Source organism: Pan paniscus, chromosome 23 (assembly GCF_029289425.2).
Source record: "Pan paniscus chromosome 23, NHGRI_mPanPan1-v2.0_pri, whole genome shotgun sequence".
Taxonomy (NCBI): domain Eukaryota; kingdom Metazoa; phylum Chordata; class Mammalia; order Primates; family Hominidae; genus Pan; species Pan paniscus.
Genome location: NC_085927.1, coordinates 39,971,875 through 39,990,086, shown reverse-complemented (window position 1 = coordinate 39,990,086; position 18,212 = coordinate 39,971,875). Strand labels below are relative to the sequence as shown.

At 42.9% G+C, this 18,212-nt stretch overlaps 1 protein-coding gene across 5 annotated transcripts in view; it reads right to left on the bottom strand.

Moving 5' to 3' along the window:
* The window catches only part of MTMR3 (myotubularin related protein 3), a 147,015-nt gene that overhangs the window by 10,296 nt on the left and 118,507 nt on the right, over window positions 1-18,212 (bottom strand). For all 5 annotated transcript variants that reach the window (XM_008964400.4, XM_003812008.5, XM_003812010.5 and 2 more), the window contains 7 exons: window positions 14,601-14,714; window positions 10,266-10,471; window positions 9,552-9,683; window positions 8,455-8,566; window positions 5,023-5,218; window positions 4,045-4,230; window positions 865-1,035 (listed from right to left, as the gene is read on the bottom strand). In XM_008964400.4, coding sequence (XP_008962648.3) covers window positions 865-1,035; window positions 4,045-4,230; window positions 5,023-5,218; window positions 8,455-8,566; window positions 9,552-9,683; window positions 10,266-10,471; window positions 14,601-14,714 — 1,117 coding nt within the window. The remainder of the gene's footprint in view (window positions 1-864; window positions 1,036-4,044; window positions 4,231-5,022; window positions 5,219-8,454; window positions 8,567-9,551; window positions 9,684-10,265; window positions 10,472-14,600; window positions 14,715-18,212) is intronic.

Here is an 18,212-nt window from a genome sequence, read left to right as displayed (position 1 = left end):
GCTGGCACAAAAGCTTGGCTTCAAGAAACACTGTCAAACCCATTTTATGGGATCATTTAAATTAATCATGTGAAAAGAAGGAAATTTTCCTGCTGTATTGTTACTTCCCCAGAAGGCACACTGAAGGGGAGAGACAAGCAGTCAGCTTAAATCTTTTCTGTGATTACTTAAATGTAATGAGAACCATATTAATAGTCCAGGAAATCAATATGAACTCTGATTAGCCTCCTTTTGACTTCTTTAGGGTCTAAGATGCATTCTGACAAAGCTAGTATTACTATGAAACTGACACATAGGTCTATGTGCCTCCTTTTCTCTGCTTAACAGAAGGTATTCATTCCTTCGGGGAACAAAGTCTTAAAGGGCCTGCCAGCTCTTCATGTGAGCAGAGAATCAGACAGACACACATACCAATGTCAAACACAGTTTACTGTTCTGAGACAGAAGCTTTGGTGGGTATCATTGCTTATTGACACTGGGAGGGTGCTGGGGGCCTGGTGGCAGCTCCTTCTGAGCTATCAGTGCATCAGGAAGCAACTTAAGTGCCTCTCCCGTAAGACAGAATATGCTAGAAATAAGTTAAGCTCTGGAGGCAGTGCCAAAAAAGATTCATGTCTAGGGTGGCAAAGTAGAGATCTGTGTTAAACCAAACCACCCTCAGCAAGTAGTCATCAGAAACAGATCAGAGCACCATCAGAAGCAGGCCTTCCTCAGGACAGAATCATGGGGGAAAAATGGAACCAGTCCATCCAGAGACAGTAGAGATGTCTTCACAAAAACAGTCACTACTCAAAAAGGCTCTCATATGTAACCAACCCCAAATTCCTTCTGCTGACCACAGTGGAAAGGCTGAAGGATACATACGGCTTCTGACTGAGAGGAATACAGTAGGTTTTTGAAAGCCTTGTTGCCTGCCCGAAGAAGTGACCACACGGAACATGTCCGTTCCTGAGTATGCTTTTCCCCTCTCTCCTTGGCGTTGTTGCACAGGAATGTTCCAAACAGGCAGGAATAGGTATGCTGCACCAGTTTCACCTATGGAAGTCCAATGAAGCACAAATTAAGCAATCAGGCATGCACACTCTGATAAGTCAGCTCAGCTGAGCCACCTTATCCTAACATCCCTGAGAACACTTCAATTTACTCTGTCAGGACAGGGAACCCAGTAAGCCATGCAGTAGCCTCCTCCTCATACCACCAATTCCAGGACCCAACAACCTGAGTCAGACAGGTTGTTGGTGCCCCCATTCCTCTTAGCTTCCGTGATAAATAGTCTGAGATTGTGAATTAACAGCCACTCTCACAAGCGCCACAGCATATGAACTGGGTGCAGGAGCACGTCAGTGTACAACTCAAGTCTGAGCTGACAGTATATTTGTAAAACTACTTGTTCATCCTACAAATTATTGAGCATTTCACATGGCCCAAACATGACTAAGGTGCTGGGCATGTAGCAATGACCAGCAAATTCTTCTGCCCTGATGGAGCTTGCTCTAGTCATAGCTGAAGAGTGACCAGTGCTACGGAGAACAAGGCAGACTGAGATGGACAGGACACATATGAGGCAGTGCAGGATGGCCTCACTGGCTGGGACCCAGTGGACATGAAAGAGCAGGCATGTGGGTATCTGAGGGGAAGCAATCCAGGCAGAGGCAACCACAGGTGCAATGGCTTTGAGGTAAAGCACATGCTTGCAATTTCTGAGCTACAGCAAGGAGGCCAGTGTGACTAAAGGAGATTGCAGAAGAGGGAGAATGGTAGGAAATGAACCTAGAGAGGTAACCTCTAGGAAGGCCCTGGAGACCATTTTAAGAACTTTGGCTTTTGTGTAAAATGTAACTAGAGGTTTTTAAGCCAAGGAATGACACAGCCTGCCTTGTGTTTTAGAAGAGACTCTCTATGCTGGGATAACTCAATTGGGGCAGGAGATGATGGTGGCTTGAACCAGTGTGGTACCAGTAAAGGTGGCAATAAATAACCAGGTTTTAGATATATTGTGAAAGCAGAGCTGCAGAATCTGACTGAATGTGGAAGAGGGAGGGAGGGAGGGAGGGAGGGAGGGAGGGAGGGAGGGAGGGAAGGAGGGAGGGAGGGAGGGAGGAGACTTGACGATGACAAAGAATTTTGCCCCAAACAAAAGGAGGGATGGAAATGACATATGGTGAGAGAGAAGACTTCTGGAAGATCAAGTTTTATAGTGAGGAAACACAGGAATCAAGAATCAAGTTTTGGACAGGCATGGTGACTCATGCCTGTTAATACCAGCATTTTGGAAGGCCGGGGTGGGAGGATACTGTTTGAGCCCAGGTGTTTGAGACCTGCCTGGGCAACAAAGACCCCATCTCTTAAAAAAAAAAAAAATTAAAAACATCAGCCAGGCACAGTGGTACGCACCTGCAGTCCTAGCTACTCAGGGGGCTAAGGTGAGAAGATCACTTGACCCTGGGAGTTCAAGGCTGCAGTGGGCTGTGTTTGCGCCACTGTACTCCAGCCTGGGTGACAGAGTGAGATGCTGTCTCCAAAAAGAAGCATCAAGTTTTGAATTTATTAAGTCTGAATCAACATTAAGACAGCCAAGTGGAGATACCTTGTAGTAACTTAGATACGTGAGTCTGAAGTGGAGAGGTCTAAGCTGAAGGTGTATAAATGTGGGACTCATCAGCATACAGATGGCAATTAAAGCCACTAGAATGGATGAAATACTTGGAAGTGTGGATGGAGGAGCAGCCTGGAGGCTGAGCAATGGGGCATTCCAACATTTAGAACTGGGGAGAGGAGGCTAGGTGTCGAAGCTTACGCCTGTAATTCTTTGGGCAACCAAGGCGGGAGAATCACTTGCCAGGAGGTTTGAGACCAGCCTGGGCAACACAGCGAGACTCCATGTCTATTTACAAAAAATTTTTAAAAACTAGCCAGGCATCTTGGCATGTGCCTGTGGTCCCAGCTACTGGGGAGGCTGAGGTGGGAGAATCTCTTGATCCCAGAAGTTGGAGGATGCAGTAAGTTATGATCACACTGCTGCACTCCAGCTTGGGTGACACAGCAAGATACTATCTCAAAAAAAAAGAAAAGAATTGGAGGGATTAAGGGGAATCAGCAAAGGAGGCAGAAACAACCCAGTAAGGTAAAAGGAGAACTAACAGCAAGGAAGTACTAGAAGTCAACTGCAAGGAAGTACTAGAAGGTCAATTGAAGAAAGCATTTCAAGGAAGGAGTGGTTAAACTGTGCCAAATGGTAATGATGGATCAAAGAGATGAAGACTGAGAACTTCTCACTGGATTGGTGGCAGAAAGGCCACTGGTCATTTTAACAAGAGCAGCTTTGTTAAGCAGTGGGGTGAATGCCTGATTGAAGTGGGTTTAAGAGAGAGTGGAAAGAGAAATTTGAGATAGCAAGGGTAGAAAACTTGAGGAGCTCTGCTGTAAAGGGGAACAAGAGCAATGGGATGATAGCTAGAGGTAAATGCAGGACCAAGAATGGGTTTTAAAAAGATGAGAGACACTACACATTTTTAAGCTGAAACCCATGCTCTGGTAGAGAGGGAAACGCACTGATGCAGAAGGCAGAGAAGAGAAATGCTGGAGCCAGCCAGTGCAGCAGATGAGAGGAGATGAGAGCTGGTATACAAATGGACAGAGGGGCTGAAAGAGGGCAGGGACAGTGTACCCTCCATCAAAGGAGAGGGTGCAGAGTCTGAGACAGTCATGGGGGTCTGGTAGACAGACTGGAGGGAGCATGGTCCAGACATTCTGATTGCTTCTATTTCTAACTGCTATTTAGGGTTTCTACCATCCCTTTAAAAAAAAACTAAGTTTAAAACAACACAAGGACTTCATGCAAACCTGGTATACCTGGATTTTCTCTTTTTGAAAATAGCAAAATTATTTACTAAAAAAAAAAAAAAAAAAAAAAGCAGAAACAGGAAAAAAATCACCTCTATTAAATTCTGAAGAGGCAGCACAGTTTCATGTGAGAACTGGCCCACTAACATTTGTACTGACCCTCCTTCAAATTGAGAAAGTCCCCAAAATGAAGAAACTTACAAGGAATGCTTCATTGAACTCAAAAGAGCAAGGAAATTGCCTCTGAAGCTGATGAACACAGTCAAGCCACTGCAGAAACACTGGGCAACGTTCATTCAGATCATCCGAGTTCTCCCCATGACCACACCGGTCAGCAAATTTATGGCCAAAATCCAGCCACTCCATTTCCACGAGGACCTGGAAACCCTGCAGGGAAGCATCCAGGAGAGACCATTTGTGCTAGACTATCCAGACTGTGACAGTCCTAAGCCTGGTGTCACAGAAAGCAATCCCCTCTAACAGCCTCCCAGAAAGCCCACCAGGCCTTGCCCTTTGGTGGAAGGCTCTATCCCTGATGAGGCACACACTTAGGGAAATTTCCCAATTCCCTGAACTCCATTCCATGATCACTAAAATGGTACTGACTGCGTTTATCCAAGCCTTTCTTGAATGTGTATTTTTAGCCTCTTGTGTTCACTATATAAAAACCACACTTTTCCCCTAAATTTCTCTTAACATTTCTGCCTCTGGTGTTACAAAGTCAAGTCTGTAAAATCCTTCTATACCCCAAGTTTAATTAATACTTGCATATATTTTAGGGTACTTTATGATTTTTCTTTCATCTTTAACCCAACAGATGGTTATTTCAGGTAGAGCTGCTTCTCCACAGAACACTCTGGTAATATCTAGCATGCCAGGATCCTTTTATAGACGCCTTATTTTCCTGAGGTAGCTAAAAACTTTTACAAGTAGATAGACTGTAAAGGAAAATATGTCTATATTCTCAATACCTTGTTACCCATAATCTGCCCCATTTTAAGAGGTGCAAGAACTGTGGGAGGAACCACCACAATTTAGCTCATGGCATAAAGGAACAATGACCGAAACAGAAATTTCACTTTCTTTAACCGAATCACCACTCCCAAAACTGGTATCACTCCTGAGACGTTTCCCTGGCTCATCCTGAAGTACCAACCCCTCCCATTTGGATGGGCTCACCTCTATGGTTCGGTAATAAGGGTCCAGCAAGAGCTTAGCCAATGCCACAATCTGGGGGGTGCGGTCCCAGCCATCTGAGCAGTGCACTAGCACCGGCCGCTGATCCTGATCCACAGCATGCACTACCAGAAGCGCTGATTTCAGAAGCACAGACAAGTGATGGAGCCATTTTGTGCTTTCAAGAGCTGATAGCCAACTATAAAAACAGGAAAGGATTAGAAAATGCTGATTTTTTTATGATTTACTGCATCATGCTCAATGATTGTCAAATGAAAAAGCAATTTCCAAAGATTTCTCTCTCCAAATATAACACTGCCAAAACAAAAAAATCTGTGTGTTTATAAAGCATGTCTCAGGATGAGGCCCAAGCCCTACTATACAATAGAGAAGAGCCTTAGAAATAGGGGCTACAATTAATAGCACACCTTTTGTTCCAAAATCTGTATGGATGATTCCCCGGACAAAATATTTGACATTTTTCAGTCCATGGTATAAGGAAAGTGGCTCTTTCTGGAATCTTCTCCTGAATAAAAAATGTAGCCACTTCTGAGATGTAAAACAGAAGATATTTATATTTAATGATCAGCAACTATGCCCAACAAGTTCTCAAAAAAAAAAAAAAAAAAAAGAAAAACTCATGAATACAAATATATCTATGAGACATAAGCTGGATGCCGTATACAAGAATGGTACACACAACCCTGCCTATGACCCAGACTGTAACACTTACCACTGTTTAATTCTTTAATGTTTACTGACTAAAACAAGATGAGCCCAATCTGATAATTTATACTGATACAAATTAGTATACCAATGGCCACACAGTATTGCTGGGCTCAACACAGACTGGATTCAGCAGCGATCTAGGAAGAACCTTTTTTTGAAAGACTTTTAGGGGCCGGGCGCAGTGGCTCATGCCTGTAATCCCAGCACTTTCGGAGGCTGAGGTGGGTGGATCACTTGAGGTCAGGAGTTCCAGACCAGCCTGGCCAACATGGTGAAACCCCATCTCTACTAAAAATACAAAAATTAGCTGGGCATAGTGGCACACGCCTGTAATCCCAGCTACTCAGGAGGCTGAGGCAGGAGAATCACTTGAACCCGGGAGGTGGAGGTTGCAGTGAGCTGAGATCAGGCCACCGCACTCCAGCATGGATGACAGAGAGAGACTCCATCTCACTTTTGGAGTATCAGATAGCAGTAGCTGCCCCTTGGGAGTAATCACAAGCTAATCACACTTGCTTTTTAAACTCTGTTGCATTTTGTTTCTTGTGCTTTCCCTCACCCCTCCCAATCCCTAAAAAGGAGTTGATTTTTCCCAAATGTGATCAGATTTGTAGTTAAGATCACAAGTCAAGTCTTTCAAACACTGAGTCAGAGGAAGAAATAAACATTTCTGTCAGGGGACTGTGGGAAGGCTATAAAGGCCTACTAAACCCTGTGGAATAAGTATGAAATTTTGGCATAGTCTAAGGAGGTGGGGGTCTTTCCAGGCAAAGAGACAACAGAATGCAGTGCGTAAGTACTGGTTGTATATGGATTTGTTTGGACTACCAACCAGACTGTGACTCCTCAGAGGGCTAACACTATGTCTCAGTCATAACTGTACCCCCAGCACAGTGCCTAGCATACAGTAAGGAGTCCCACTGTTTAATGAATTGTAAGTCTGTTATGGGTAAAAATCCAATCTTAAGACTTTCTATCTCCTAGCAGGTACCTGAGAAACACTTTTTCCTGATGGATCAATTGTTTATTTCATTCCTCACATATTCTTGAAAGGAACTAAAAGATAAGGCTTAGGAGAACAAATACTAAATTATCTCCTAGCACCTGAAGAAATGGTAAACAAGAGAACCGGTGTGAGGTTCTTTTGAACCTAACTAAACTATTATTTAATACCAGTTGGTGTTGTCTGTGACTAATGAAGCTGTACTCCAAAACCTGCCAGCCAAGGAGGGGCTGCTGAGAGACTCCCCATTCCCTTGTCCTGTTCTCAACCTGCACTAGAAGCCTACCATTCCCCTATCCTCCACAGCCCCAAACACAGGCCGGGGGGCCTAATTACAGCTGCCCATCACTGCTACAGCTGCTTTTTACCCATGAGGGAGACTTCAGTGCAGCATTATGATTTGCTGCCAAATACACAAAAGCATTACCTTTAATAAAATCCCCAAGACATTTATGTGGACAAGGTGAGGGCTAATTCTATCTTTTTTGACTCTGATAGCTCTTTAAGAATTTTAATATATGGAGGGTATTAGAGATCATGTAGTGTTGATTACATGTCTTTCATTTTATAGACAGGAAAACAGATCTACAGTAGTTAAACCCCTTGGCCAAGGTTACACAGTTCGCGGCCGATCTCCTGGGTCCTTAGTAAGGCTCCTTCTACATACCACCCTAGGGAAGAAAGCGCTGCTAGCTGGGACCTGGAACTGTGTAGCAAATGCAAATGGCTAATCCCCAAAGGAGGCAGCAAGCTCAATTCTCCGGTCAGGCTTTCCCCAAAGGCACTGCTTCATCCTCTTGGCTGATGACAACTACGGTGAATTTAATCATTTGCTACTGGCAGTCAATATAAGTGGTTTAGGCAGCATCTGATTTAATAAATCAAATAAAGAACGCAGTAAAACTTGATGTGATCATGAGATCTACTGAATAGGACCCAGAGAAACAACTATGGGCTCCAGCACAAATACCAGAAAAAAGAAAATTCTGTCTTCTCTGGCACCTATCTCTGGCTTCCTGAAATAGTAAAACAGGATTTTTAAATACTTATCTGTCCATATTTGTTTTACAGAGCATTCTTCCTAATTTATCTTGTATTCAATCAGTACCCTTGGAGGGGGTATTATTTCACCTTCCTCACTGCAAATGCCAGCCATTCATATTTAATAAGCAATAAGAATCAGGATAATATGCTTAGTAAATGAGAACAGTTTAGAAATTGAAAGCAGATGTAAAAGGAACTGACTTAATGGCAAGTTTAACCCCTTTAGAACATGATGAATAAATTCTGACTTTTCATGATAAAACATCCCAGAGTTCATAACAGGTTATGTATCACTATGGGACATCAGAAACTGAAGAATTAAATTTCTTTGGGCTAAAAATGATGTGGAAGGGAAAGGTCCCAGGACAAACAGTAAGGTAATGCTTCTGTTTTGATGCTGAGATTTCTTCTGTGCTGCAGATTTTAAAACCTTTCAAATGGCTGTATTTTCTCCCAACTCTTCCTCTGTGCTGCCACATTTCAGACCCAGCAAGGAGATACTTGCAGAGACTGGTCTGGTAACTGAAGATTACCAAGAAACAGAAGGAAAGACTGCTCCAAATTAATTTTTTTTTCTTTTTTTCCCCCTTAGTTCGAGGAAAGAAGCAAACTTATTATTTAAGAGCGATGCAAAATGAAAGCCAAGGCCAAGGACTTACTTTCCCGGATCTGGCATCTGAGTGCACAGCAACCGCAGAGACTGAAAACTCCTCCGAATAGAATGAATGTTTGCCATCCCCATAAACACAACTTCACAGTTTGGGTAATACTCTGGAGAGAGTAACAATAAAGAGAACACAAATACGTTGAACTTAAAGCCCACATGGCCAAATTTAAAAGCAAACTGGCTATAGAACAAACACACTGCAGCTTCTGATTAACGAAACTGAAATGTTTTGAAATGCTTAACTATTAGCCCAATCCTTTATAATAAGAGGAACACATTGAATTTTAGCTATCTTTTCAAAAAGCGTGAAAAGGGAAGGTTAGATTTGTAAAGAAGATACTGACATAAAATAAAAGCTATTATTTTTTAAAAGAAAGGCCTACTTCGATCTCACTCTGGCTTTACTTCTTGGGCCTTATCTAACTTGTGGCTTTGAAATCTCTTTGAAAAGAACTCCGCAGAACAATGCGTTCACACATTCAAATTTCACCTTGGTACAGCTGCTTTCAATTTCCAGCTTAGACCACATCTGAACAAAGAGCCTGGTGCCTCTGCCTGTGCCAGAGGCACTGAGGGGGGTCCCTCCTTGGGGAAAGCTAGCATTCCAACAGTAATGGTGTTACAGCTCAGGACAGAGATACCTTACTAGGGTTCTGTATTTACTGCTTCAATTTTCACCCCAGGTTTTCTAAGGAGAGGCCCTTGAGGAGTTTGCTACAAGGCCAGTGATGAGCATACCCTCTGTCAAAGGCAACAAAAACCTTTTAGATGGCTGAGAAATTGAGCCCACTAAAGCAGCAGCTTCCAAACATGAACAGGCCTTATTATGGGGAAGATCTGCTTTCCTTATCACCTACAAGTTGGCACAAGGAAGGAAGATTATGTGACTTCACTGCACCTCCTCCTCCATTTCTCCTCAGAAAAGAACATACAGTGTTAAGAATCCAAAGAGAAGCTCTGGCACTCTCACGACAGGATGGATGAGGAATATGGCTTGCCACTTATTTCAAATTGGGAACTAAGTCTCAGTTGGGCAAGGGCTACACTCACAAGGAGAAAGTATGGGGAACAAAGCACCATACACCTCACCTGGGCATTCGCAGCCTCCTCCTTTGGCTCGGTTTGCCACAGCAGCTGCATAGGAGCGTGCATCCAAGATCAAAAGCTTCTGCGGTTGGATGGCTAAACTCTCTGCTCCTGAAGCATTTGACAGAGAAGAATCTAGGGACACAGAGGGAGAGGGCATACTAAATGAGCCTGTCTCTCCCAGAACTGTGCAGAATTAGACCCACAAGCACATCTTATGGCACAAAAAAGGCTCAATAAAATGAAATCCCCTAACCAAAACCCTTGATACATAGGATTTTTCTCTTTATTTTCTATGTGGCCTTCTTATGAAAGATGAGAAGGATTTATTCTCCAAAACTGACTCCCAGAGTACACATGGGGTTCACACAGCCCAGTCTCTTATACTTCATTTCTATATCTGTTGTCCTTTCATGAAGCCTGGCATTTCCTGCCATGGTCTGCAGATACTGCAAGTCCTCTATTACATAAACACTCCATTTTTGTCACAATGGCAAGAAAGACAACAAACACACTAATATCTTGATTCAGGTTTGAAACAAAGAGTCTTCTGATTCTCTGCCAAGACCCATGACTCCTCAATCAATCCCATCAAGTGAAGCTCTGCACATTCACTTCTATAAAAGTAAATCTATGTCTTGTAAGGAAGAGGCCATTTCAAGAAAAGGTTCTTAGATGCTATAAAAATCATTGCCATGGGTCCAGGGAGCACCTTACCGAACTCCACGTCAGAAAGGTCTCCCCCATTGGGAAAGTCTCGAGAAGTGTTCCTAGTTGACAGCTTGCTGCCACTCGATCGGGAGTCAGAGGCACAAGCTTTGGCTACTGACTGTACCAGATGCTCATCATCTGCATTTCGCCAGCCCCACCAGCTAACCTCTGGCTGTCCACAGCGGGCAATGACAGCTCCATTGCTCTGGTGCCTGTGTGAGGAACAAGAGACAACAACTGTACCCATTCAGATGCTCTCTGTACTCACACAAAATAGATTTTAAGTGCCTTAATGAACAGTCTAATTCTAGGTAAGTGTTGGGTCAGCTTCAAGTCCTCTCAGTATTAAAGAGGGTAGAAATCTTACACAACCAACAAGAACAAACAACAAAACCTGTGTGTCTTTCTCAATTACCATAACATCACGGAGATCCCTGTAAAGTTACCCAAAAAAATGACTAACAGGGGTCAGGCATGGAGGCTCACTCTGCAATCCCAGCACTTTGAGAGGCTGAGGCAGGAGGATCACTTGAGCCCAGGAGTTCAAGACCAGCCTGAGCAACATAGCAAGACCCCATCTTTACAAAAAATTTTTTACAAATTAGCCAGGCATGGTAGCACATGCCTGTAGTCGCAGCTACTCAGGAGGCTGAGGTGGAAGGATCCCTTGAACCCAGAAGGCTGAAGTTGCAGAAAGCTATGATTGCGCCACTGCACTCCAGCACTCCAGCTTGGGTGACAGAGCAAGACCCCATTTCCAAAAAACAAAAAAGAATTAATGTGTACTCTTAGTGAAAATAAATCAATATTCGTAACTTAAATCTATAGGTACTACACTAATTCTGCTACCCAATAGTGAAATCTGCTACCTTCTTAATGCTGAACCAAGAGCCCGCCTCTGGGAATAAAACATTTACCTGGCCCACAGTGAACTGCTTTACAAAATCTCCTGAGATTTCATGAGTCACAGACTGCTCTTATAATAGGCAGATAGCTCAATGAGCCAGCTACCCTTCCTAGGGCTCTTAAGAAAGAGAAGAAGAGCATCAACCTCAGAAAACCATACTCTGACATATCCTTTTCCAATAAGACAGACCAGAAATCACAGTCTACTTTAAGGTGCTATTAAAACCCAGACTTTTCCTAATTAGGCAATTTTAACTGATAAAAAGTTAGAAAAATTCTATTACTTGGCAGTAAAGAGGAATAAAGTTCTGATACAGGCTAGGACACTGATGAACCTCAAATATGTTATGACAAGTGAAAGAAGTCAGTCACAAAAGGCAACTTATTGTACGACAATTAACATGAAGTACCCAGAATAGGCGAATCTATAAAGACGGAAGTAGATTTCTGCATGTAGTGACTATTATAAACTCCTAGTTACTTAAGGGAGCTTGCCTAATTCTAAGTTGGGGTTACTTAAAACGAGTATGTTTCTATATAAAACTGAAGCACTCTATGTTTTAGTAGCAGGGGCTTTATCCATTGGACATCTTAATTATTCAGGGCTAGGGTGGCTGGGTGCCCTGTGAATGGGTTTTTTGGGACGATGAAAATGTACTGTAATTTGTTTTTACTCCTAAAACTCACAAATAAGTTAAATTTGGCACTAATCAAATTCCACTGAAATCACCAGTTTGCTTGAAGTTTTTAAATCCTCCCTCCCTGGGAGACAAGTAGCTGTAAGTACTTGTGTATTGCCAACATGTTCAACTGGCTCACGTGTTGAATGGGGCCAAAATAGAAATAAAACCTCAATGATTCTTTATAAAATGTCTCCTAGCAAATAACAGGCACTGGGCAACCACTGAGCTGAATGACTCCAAACCCTGCACAAGAGGCTGGTTGGGCCTTTCCTGAGCATCCTCCTCTTCTTCAATGCTTCCCAGCAGTGCCCAGGAGGAGCAGTAGATGGCGCTCTTCAGCCTGGATCTTGGGTTTTAGGGGACATTGCATTATAGTAGCTATTAGATTTCAACTGGACTATTGCAATAAACAATTATGTTTTCTGCAGTCTTCTAAAATGCTTCAGACTACATGAAAGATAATTCAAACACTACAGTTAAAAATCACTAAAGGAATGCATTTCTATCACTAACAGAACCAGGCAAAGTATAAAAATTATGATGTCCAACATATAAAGCCCTCCCTACTAAAACACAGAGAATGCTTCAATTTTATATAGGAACAGAATTGTCTTAAGTAACCCCAACTTAGATTTAGGCAAGCTCCCTTAAGTAACTAGGAGTTTAGAATAATCACCACATGCACAAAGGAAAAAGCTGTGAACTGCACTACAGATGGGTGCCCTTTACATCATCTTGCTGTGTTAGAGCAATCTCTACCTTCAGTTATAAATCCAATTAAGTGCTCTCTCATCACAGTAGGACAAAGCCCTAATCAAGCGCTGGTTCAGCATGGTGCTGTCAAGTAACTGCTGCTGGCAACCTCAGGAATCATGACCCAATCTACAGACAACTAAATTCAGGAAATGGATGTCAAGAGTTCCAGGCATCCTGCCACCTAGGCTGGCAAAGCAGAGCATGGTGGAGGATCCGATTCTTCCACACACCCCTTACAAAGCTCCCAAATACTACAGCAACCCAGTTTGCATCTCAGCGATACAAGACACATGTTCTGAGACAGAGCCGAGTTCCAGGAAACCTGCCTGATTTTGCATGGATGACTACACCAAGAACTTTGTGATCTTTTGAAAGACTTTCTCTGAAAAACTGCAAATAAAATTTTTCATTTATATATCCTCTTGTATCTCTAGAAAAAGGGGGGAAAAACCTAGGGTGCCTGCCCTCTAGAATTAATTTTAGAAGGTGCATGCCCTCTAGAATAAAATTTAGAAAAAAAGGAAGTTTTTCTTCAACCAGCCCTCTTAAGCTTCTCTTCCCAAAGGGAGAATTCACCTAAAGCCTCTTATTTTGCAAATAAGAGTACCTTCCCCCTTTTGGTCAAAGTCAGCAAGCCCCACAGATGCCAGGGCTGCTGACCTAACACAGTTGTTGGCCAGAGCAGCAACTGGCTGCTTTCCCCATTCCAGCTGAGCTGATCATTGATAAGACTCATAAATCCCTTCAGCTTTCACTACTCTCTAGTTCCTGTAGCATCCTTACCACTTGAATGATAGGTAAATTTGGTGACTGACTTTTCTAGGGGTGTCTGAAAACAACAGTGATGAGAATTGAGATTAAAAATGTAATGAGTTCCACTGGGCCAGAGCAAATACTTTTCCATCTCTCTCCATTCAGAGTGGGCATCAGAGTTTGCCTTTAGTAGACTAAATGAACAAGCTGGTTACCTCTGTAGGAATTCCACAAGGAGACAAATCCCTTCCTACAATCTCAATATTTCAGTGGAATGAAGTTTCTAACTGTAAGCCACTGGATTGGCCCAACTCAGGGAGAGTCCAAAAAGCCGGCAAACTGGGAAAATGAAATGGAGAATGTAAACATTACAAAGAGATGACATCCAAAACATTTCCAGAATAAGAAGGAAGGACTTCTTTAAAATTTAATAGGATTCTGTGAGAACTGAGATATTCAATGAATTATAAAAGCAGCACTCAAGAGATTTAACCTACTCCAAATGCTGGTACAGAAGCTCAGTGTTTATAGCCCCTCATTTAGAACCAGAACATATCTACAAAGTAAGAACTACCATTCCCATTGTATTCATTAGGAACAGACTGAGGTCAGTTAGGGAACTTATTCAAGGTGCCTTAGCAAGAAGTCTAAGAATATACCTGAATTCAGATCTGTGATTCCAAAATCTGTGCTCCATCACCATGCCACCATCCCCATCTAGAACTTGCATCCCATGGCTCTCATGCCTCTGATCACTGAAATCTTCTATCTAGTCATGCCCCCGTCTTCTTCTCTAAATGCTTCCTCTCGAAACAGAGTTCTTCCACATGTCAAAGTTTCAACCACAAAGACAATCAGAGCCAACTCGACCCTATATTCCCAAAGATCACTTTCTAAGACTCATCTCTCAATCCAAAAGCCCTGCTAACAGCTGAAGCTAAATGCTTAGTAAGCACATTATCTTCTCACAGAATGTAAGAAGGATATTGAAATAGCAAGTCCAGCCACTTTACAACTAAAACTTTCTTATCTGTTTCAAATGAACAACCAGCTAGTGTTCTGAATGCAGTCAGTACTGATGTGTTACTGGAGGAGAAGCTTTAACAATAAGGAAGTACAGCCTTGCCTAGAAAGTTCTCTGAACTCTCCCCACCCTTCCCAGGTTAGCAGCAGCAGAGGCAGCAGACCATATGCAGCAGGCAGCAGCACCAGCCCAAGCTGGGACTGGTCCAGTTTAACTTACCTGTAGATGACGGCAGGGATGCGCTTCCAGGACCTGAAACTTGATACACTTTCCAGTTCTTTGTCAGTGATCCAGGCAGGCACTATGAGCTCTTGAGGATAGCTACCACATAATCTAAAGAGAAGATGAGAAGTGGGGAGAGTCAAGGGGATAAGAGAGGGAGAGAGAAAACGGGAGAGAGAGAGAGACACTAGGTGAGCCAGCATAAGGATGATGATCTCACTGCCACAGAACCAGTTAAAGGCAATGAGGCGCTTTATTCGAGTTTTGGACTCCTCAACAGAATGGGTTACCATAAGTGTGTTTTGTTTTGTTTTGTTGCCTTAAATGTTTACTTATGTGTATACAACAAATGATACTATCTTGAATTGTTCCACTTGATGCTACCTTTTGGGAATCTGGCAATCTTAACTATCAATGAAAAAAAGGGGAGTCGAGGGTCAGCTCTTTATACTCCATTACAACTCTTCTGCTGTAACAAGTACATAGGTTATTTCTAACTACATGAGCGCCCAGTCCAATTACAGAACTGAGAGTCCGTGTCAGTTCTACCAGACCCTCAGGGAAGGACAAAAGCCCACAACTGCAAGTTTCCAGAGACTTCACAGGATTAACTCATTCTTTGATTTGAACCAAACAGGGTGTCATCCTTACAGGTAACAGGTGCAGCCATGGGTATGCAAAAACAACGCAATCCAGTCTATCTGCATACACAGCCTCAGTCCCATTGAACCACGTTAGTAATGTGACTAAGCTATTAACTATAATTTCCATAAAACATACTTCAGAACAAATTATACTGGGGGCGGGGGGGATAAGCTTTCTTTTAATTAGGGAAGATCCCAGCTACAGTCAAGCCCGTATCCTAGGAAGCAATACTTCCGATAGATTTTTACTTACAGGACAAAGTCTCTCTCTGGATAATCCAATCTTCTTTTTTCAATAGTGAAGGCAATAAGGCCTTTAATCCAAATCCTAAAACACACAAACTCCACCAACACCACCAACCTCCTGCCCTAGCCTATCCTATACATAGCAGAAAGCGCAGAAAAACACAAAATGGCTTAGGATTTGGGGGTTTTGATCATTTTGCACTAAATCTCTCCTCTTCTCAATTTCCAGAAGAGGAGACTTCTGGAATTTTCAGGAATTTAAAAGCCACTGAACAAAAGAGAATGGCTATGACTAAGAGTAGCTATACAAACTTCCTAACACCTATTCACAAACTCCTAAAAATAAGCTGGGAGCCAGTAATGATGGTTAATATCTAACCATGAATCTCATTCCCTTTATTATGTATTAAACTCAAGAGTAAACTTGGCTCTCACTCTTCTACCTTTGTAGTAGGAAGAACTTTCAACATCCTATTGTTTCCCACCACCCCCCATTTTGTTTTATGGTGGTGATAACATCCTAAAGACTGGTTCTGAGGTATAACTGGTAAACTCCTTGAGACAGTTGTTCTGTTAGCCAGGCTAGAGAGCAGTGGAGCGGTCATGGCTCACAGCAGCCTCGACCTCCTGGGCTCAAACAACTCTTCTACTTCAGCCTCCCCAGTAGCTGGGACTACAGGCATGCACCACCATGCCCAACTAATTTTTTTTTCTTTGAGATGGAGTCTCGCTCTGTCGCCCAGGCTGGAATGCAGTGGCATGATCTCGGTTCATTGCAAGCTCCACCTCCCAGGTTCACGCCATTCTCCTGCCTCAGTCTCCTGAGTAGCTGGGACTACAGGCGCCCGCCACCACGCCGGCTAATTTTTTTGTATTTTTAGTAGAGACGGGGTTTCACTGTGTTAGCCAGGATGGTCTCGATCTCCTGAGCTCGTGATCCACCCGCCTCGGCCTCCCAAAGTGCTAGGATTAGAGGAATGAGCCACCATGCCTGGCCAAATTTTTAAGAAATTTTCTGTAGAGATGAGGTCTCACTATGTTGCCCAGCCTAGTCTCAAACTCCTGGGCTTAATCAATCCTCCTATCTTGGCCTCTCAAGAAGTTAATTTTTAAAAGCCGAATTAGGGATTATTTTCCAACAAGTCTGTCTTAATTCACAGTTTTTTTTTTACTTGATCTAATTTTCTAAACATTCTGTTCATTGTCCTATAGGTACTACACTCCCAGTAGTCAGCTCTTCAGTACGCACTACCTACTCACTTGTGGATAAACAATTTCCAGTATAGGTTACACTCAGGAAAGCCTAATGCAGCCACAGGCTCTCTGAGGCCGCCCCCTCATCCAGCATTCACCCTCCTTCTTTGCTTTGACTCGTCACTGAGAACAGGCAAAAGTATAAAAAGTCTGCAGCTCCAACTCTTCAAAACACCCTGGGTTCTCAACTCCCTGGAGAAGGTCCACATTAAGAACTGTGTATAGCAATTAGCTATAGCTTTTCCAGTGAAAACTCTGACGGCTAGCCACAAACAGACCAGGAAAATGCCCGTCATAATTTGAGACAGCTAAGAGGACTGCAGAATGATTAATGATGCAGGGAAACGTAGGAGAAGGATTTTTTTTTTTTTTTTTTTTTTTTAAGACAAAGTCTCGCTCGGTTGCCCAGGCTGGAGTGCAGTGGCACAATTTCGGCTCACTGCAAGCTCCGCTTCCCAGGTTCATGCCATTCTCCCGCCTCAGCCTCCCAAGTAGCTGGGACTACAGCCACCTGCAACCATGCCCGGGTAATTTTTTGTATTTTTAGTAGAGACAGGGTTTCACCGTGTTAGCCAGGATGGTCTCGATCTCCTGACCTCATGATCCTCCTGCCTCGGCCTCCCGAAGTGCTGGGATTACAGGCGTGAGCCACCGCGCCTGGCCAAGAAGGATATAGTTAAAGATTTAAGATATTTAACTATCATGGACAATTTTGTTTTATAGAAATTTGGATCACCAAAATCATAGTAGTTAACTGTCCTCCCCCACCAACGCACTTACACATTTTAAGGAACTGGGTAATGGCTAAATGGTTACATTAATTTTTTTTTTGCGACAGAGTCTCACCCTATCACCCACGTTGGAATATAGTGGTGCAATCTCAGCTCACTACAACCTCCACCTCCCAGGTTCAAGCAATTCTCCTGCCTCAGCCTCCCAAGTTGCTGGGACTACAGGCGTGCACCACCATGCCCAGCTAATTTTTGTATTTTTAGTAGAGACAGGGTTTCGCCATGTTGGCCGGGCTGGTCTCGAACTCCTGACCTCAGCTGATCTGCCTTGGCCTCCCAAAGTGCTGGGATTGCAGGTGTGAGCCACCATGTCCAGCCAAATAAAGGTTACATTAATATTTAACGGTTAAATGATCATAGCAGTGAAGTTGGTTTTAGATCAATATATTAAAGGACAGAGTAATACAGATTGAGCATCTTTAATCCAAAAATCTGAAATGCTCCAAAATCCAAAACTTTGAGTGCTGACATAATGCCACAAGTGGAAAATTCTACACTTGACCTCATGTGATGGGTCACAGTCAAGTCACAGTCAAAACTTTTCGTACAAAACATCATGCATGAAATTATTTAAAATATTGTACAAAATTACCTTCCAGCTGTGAAATGTGTATATGAGACAAATAATTTTGTGTTTAGACTTGGGTCCCAGGCCCAAGATAATCTCATTATGT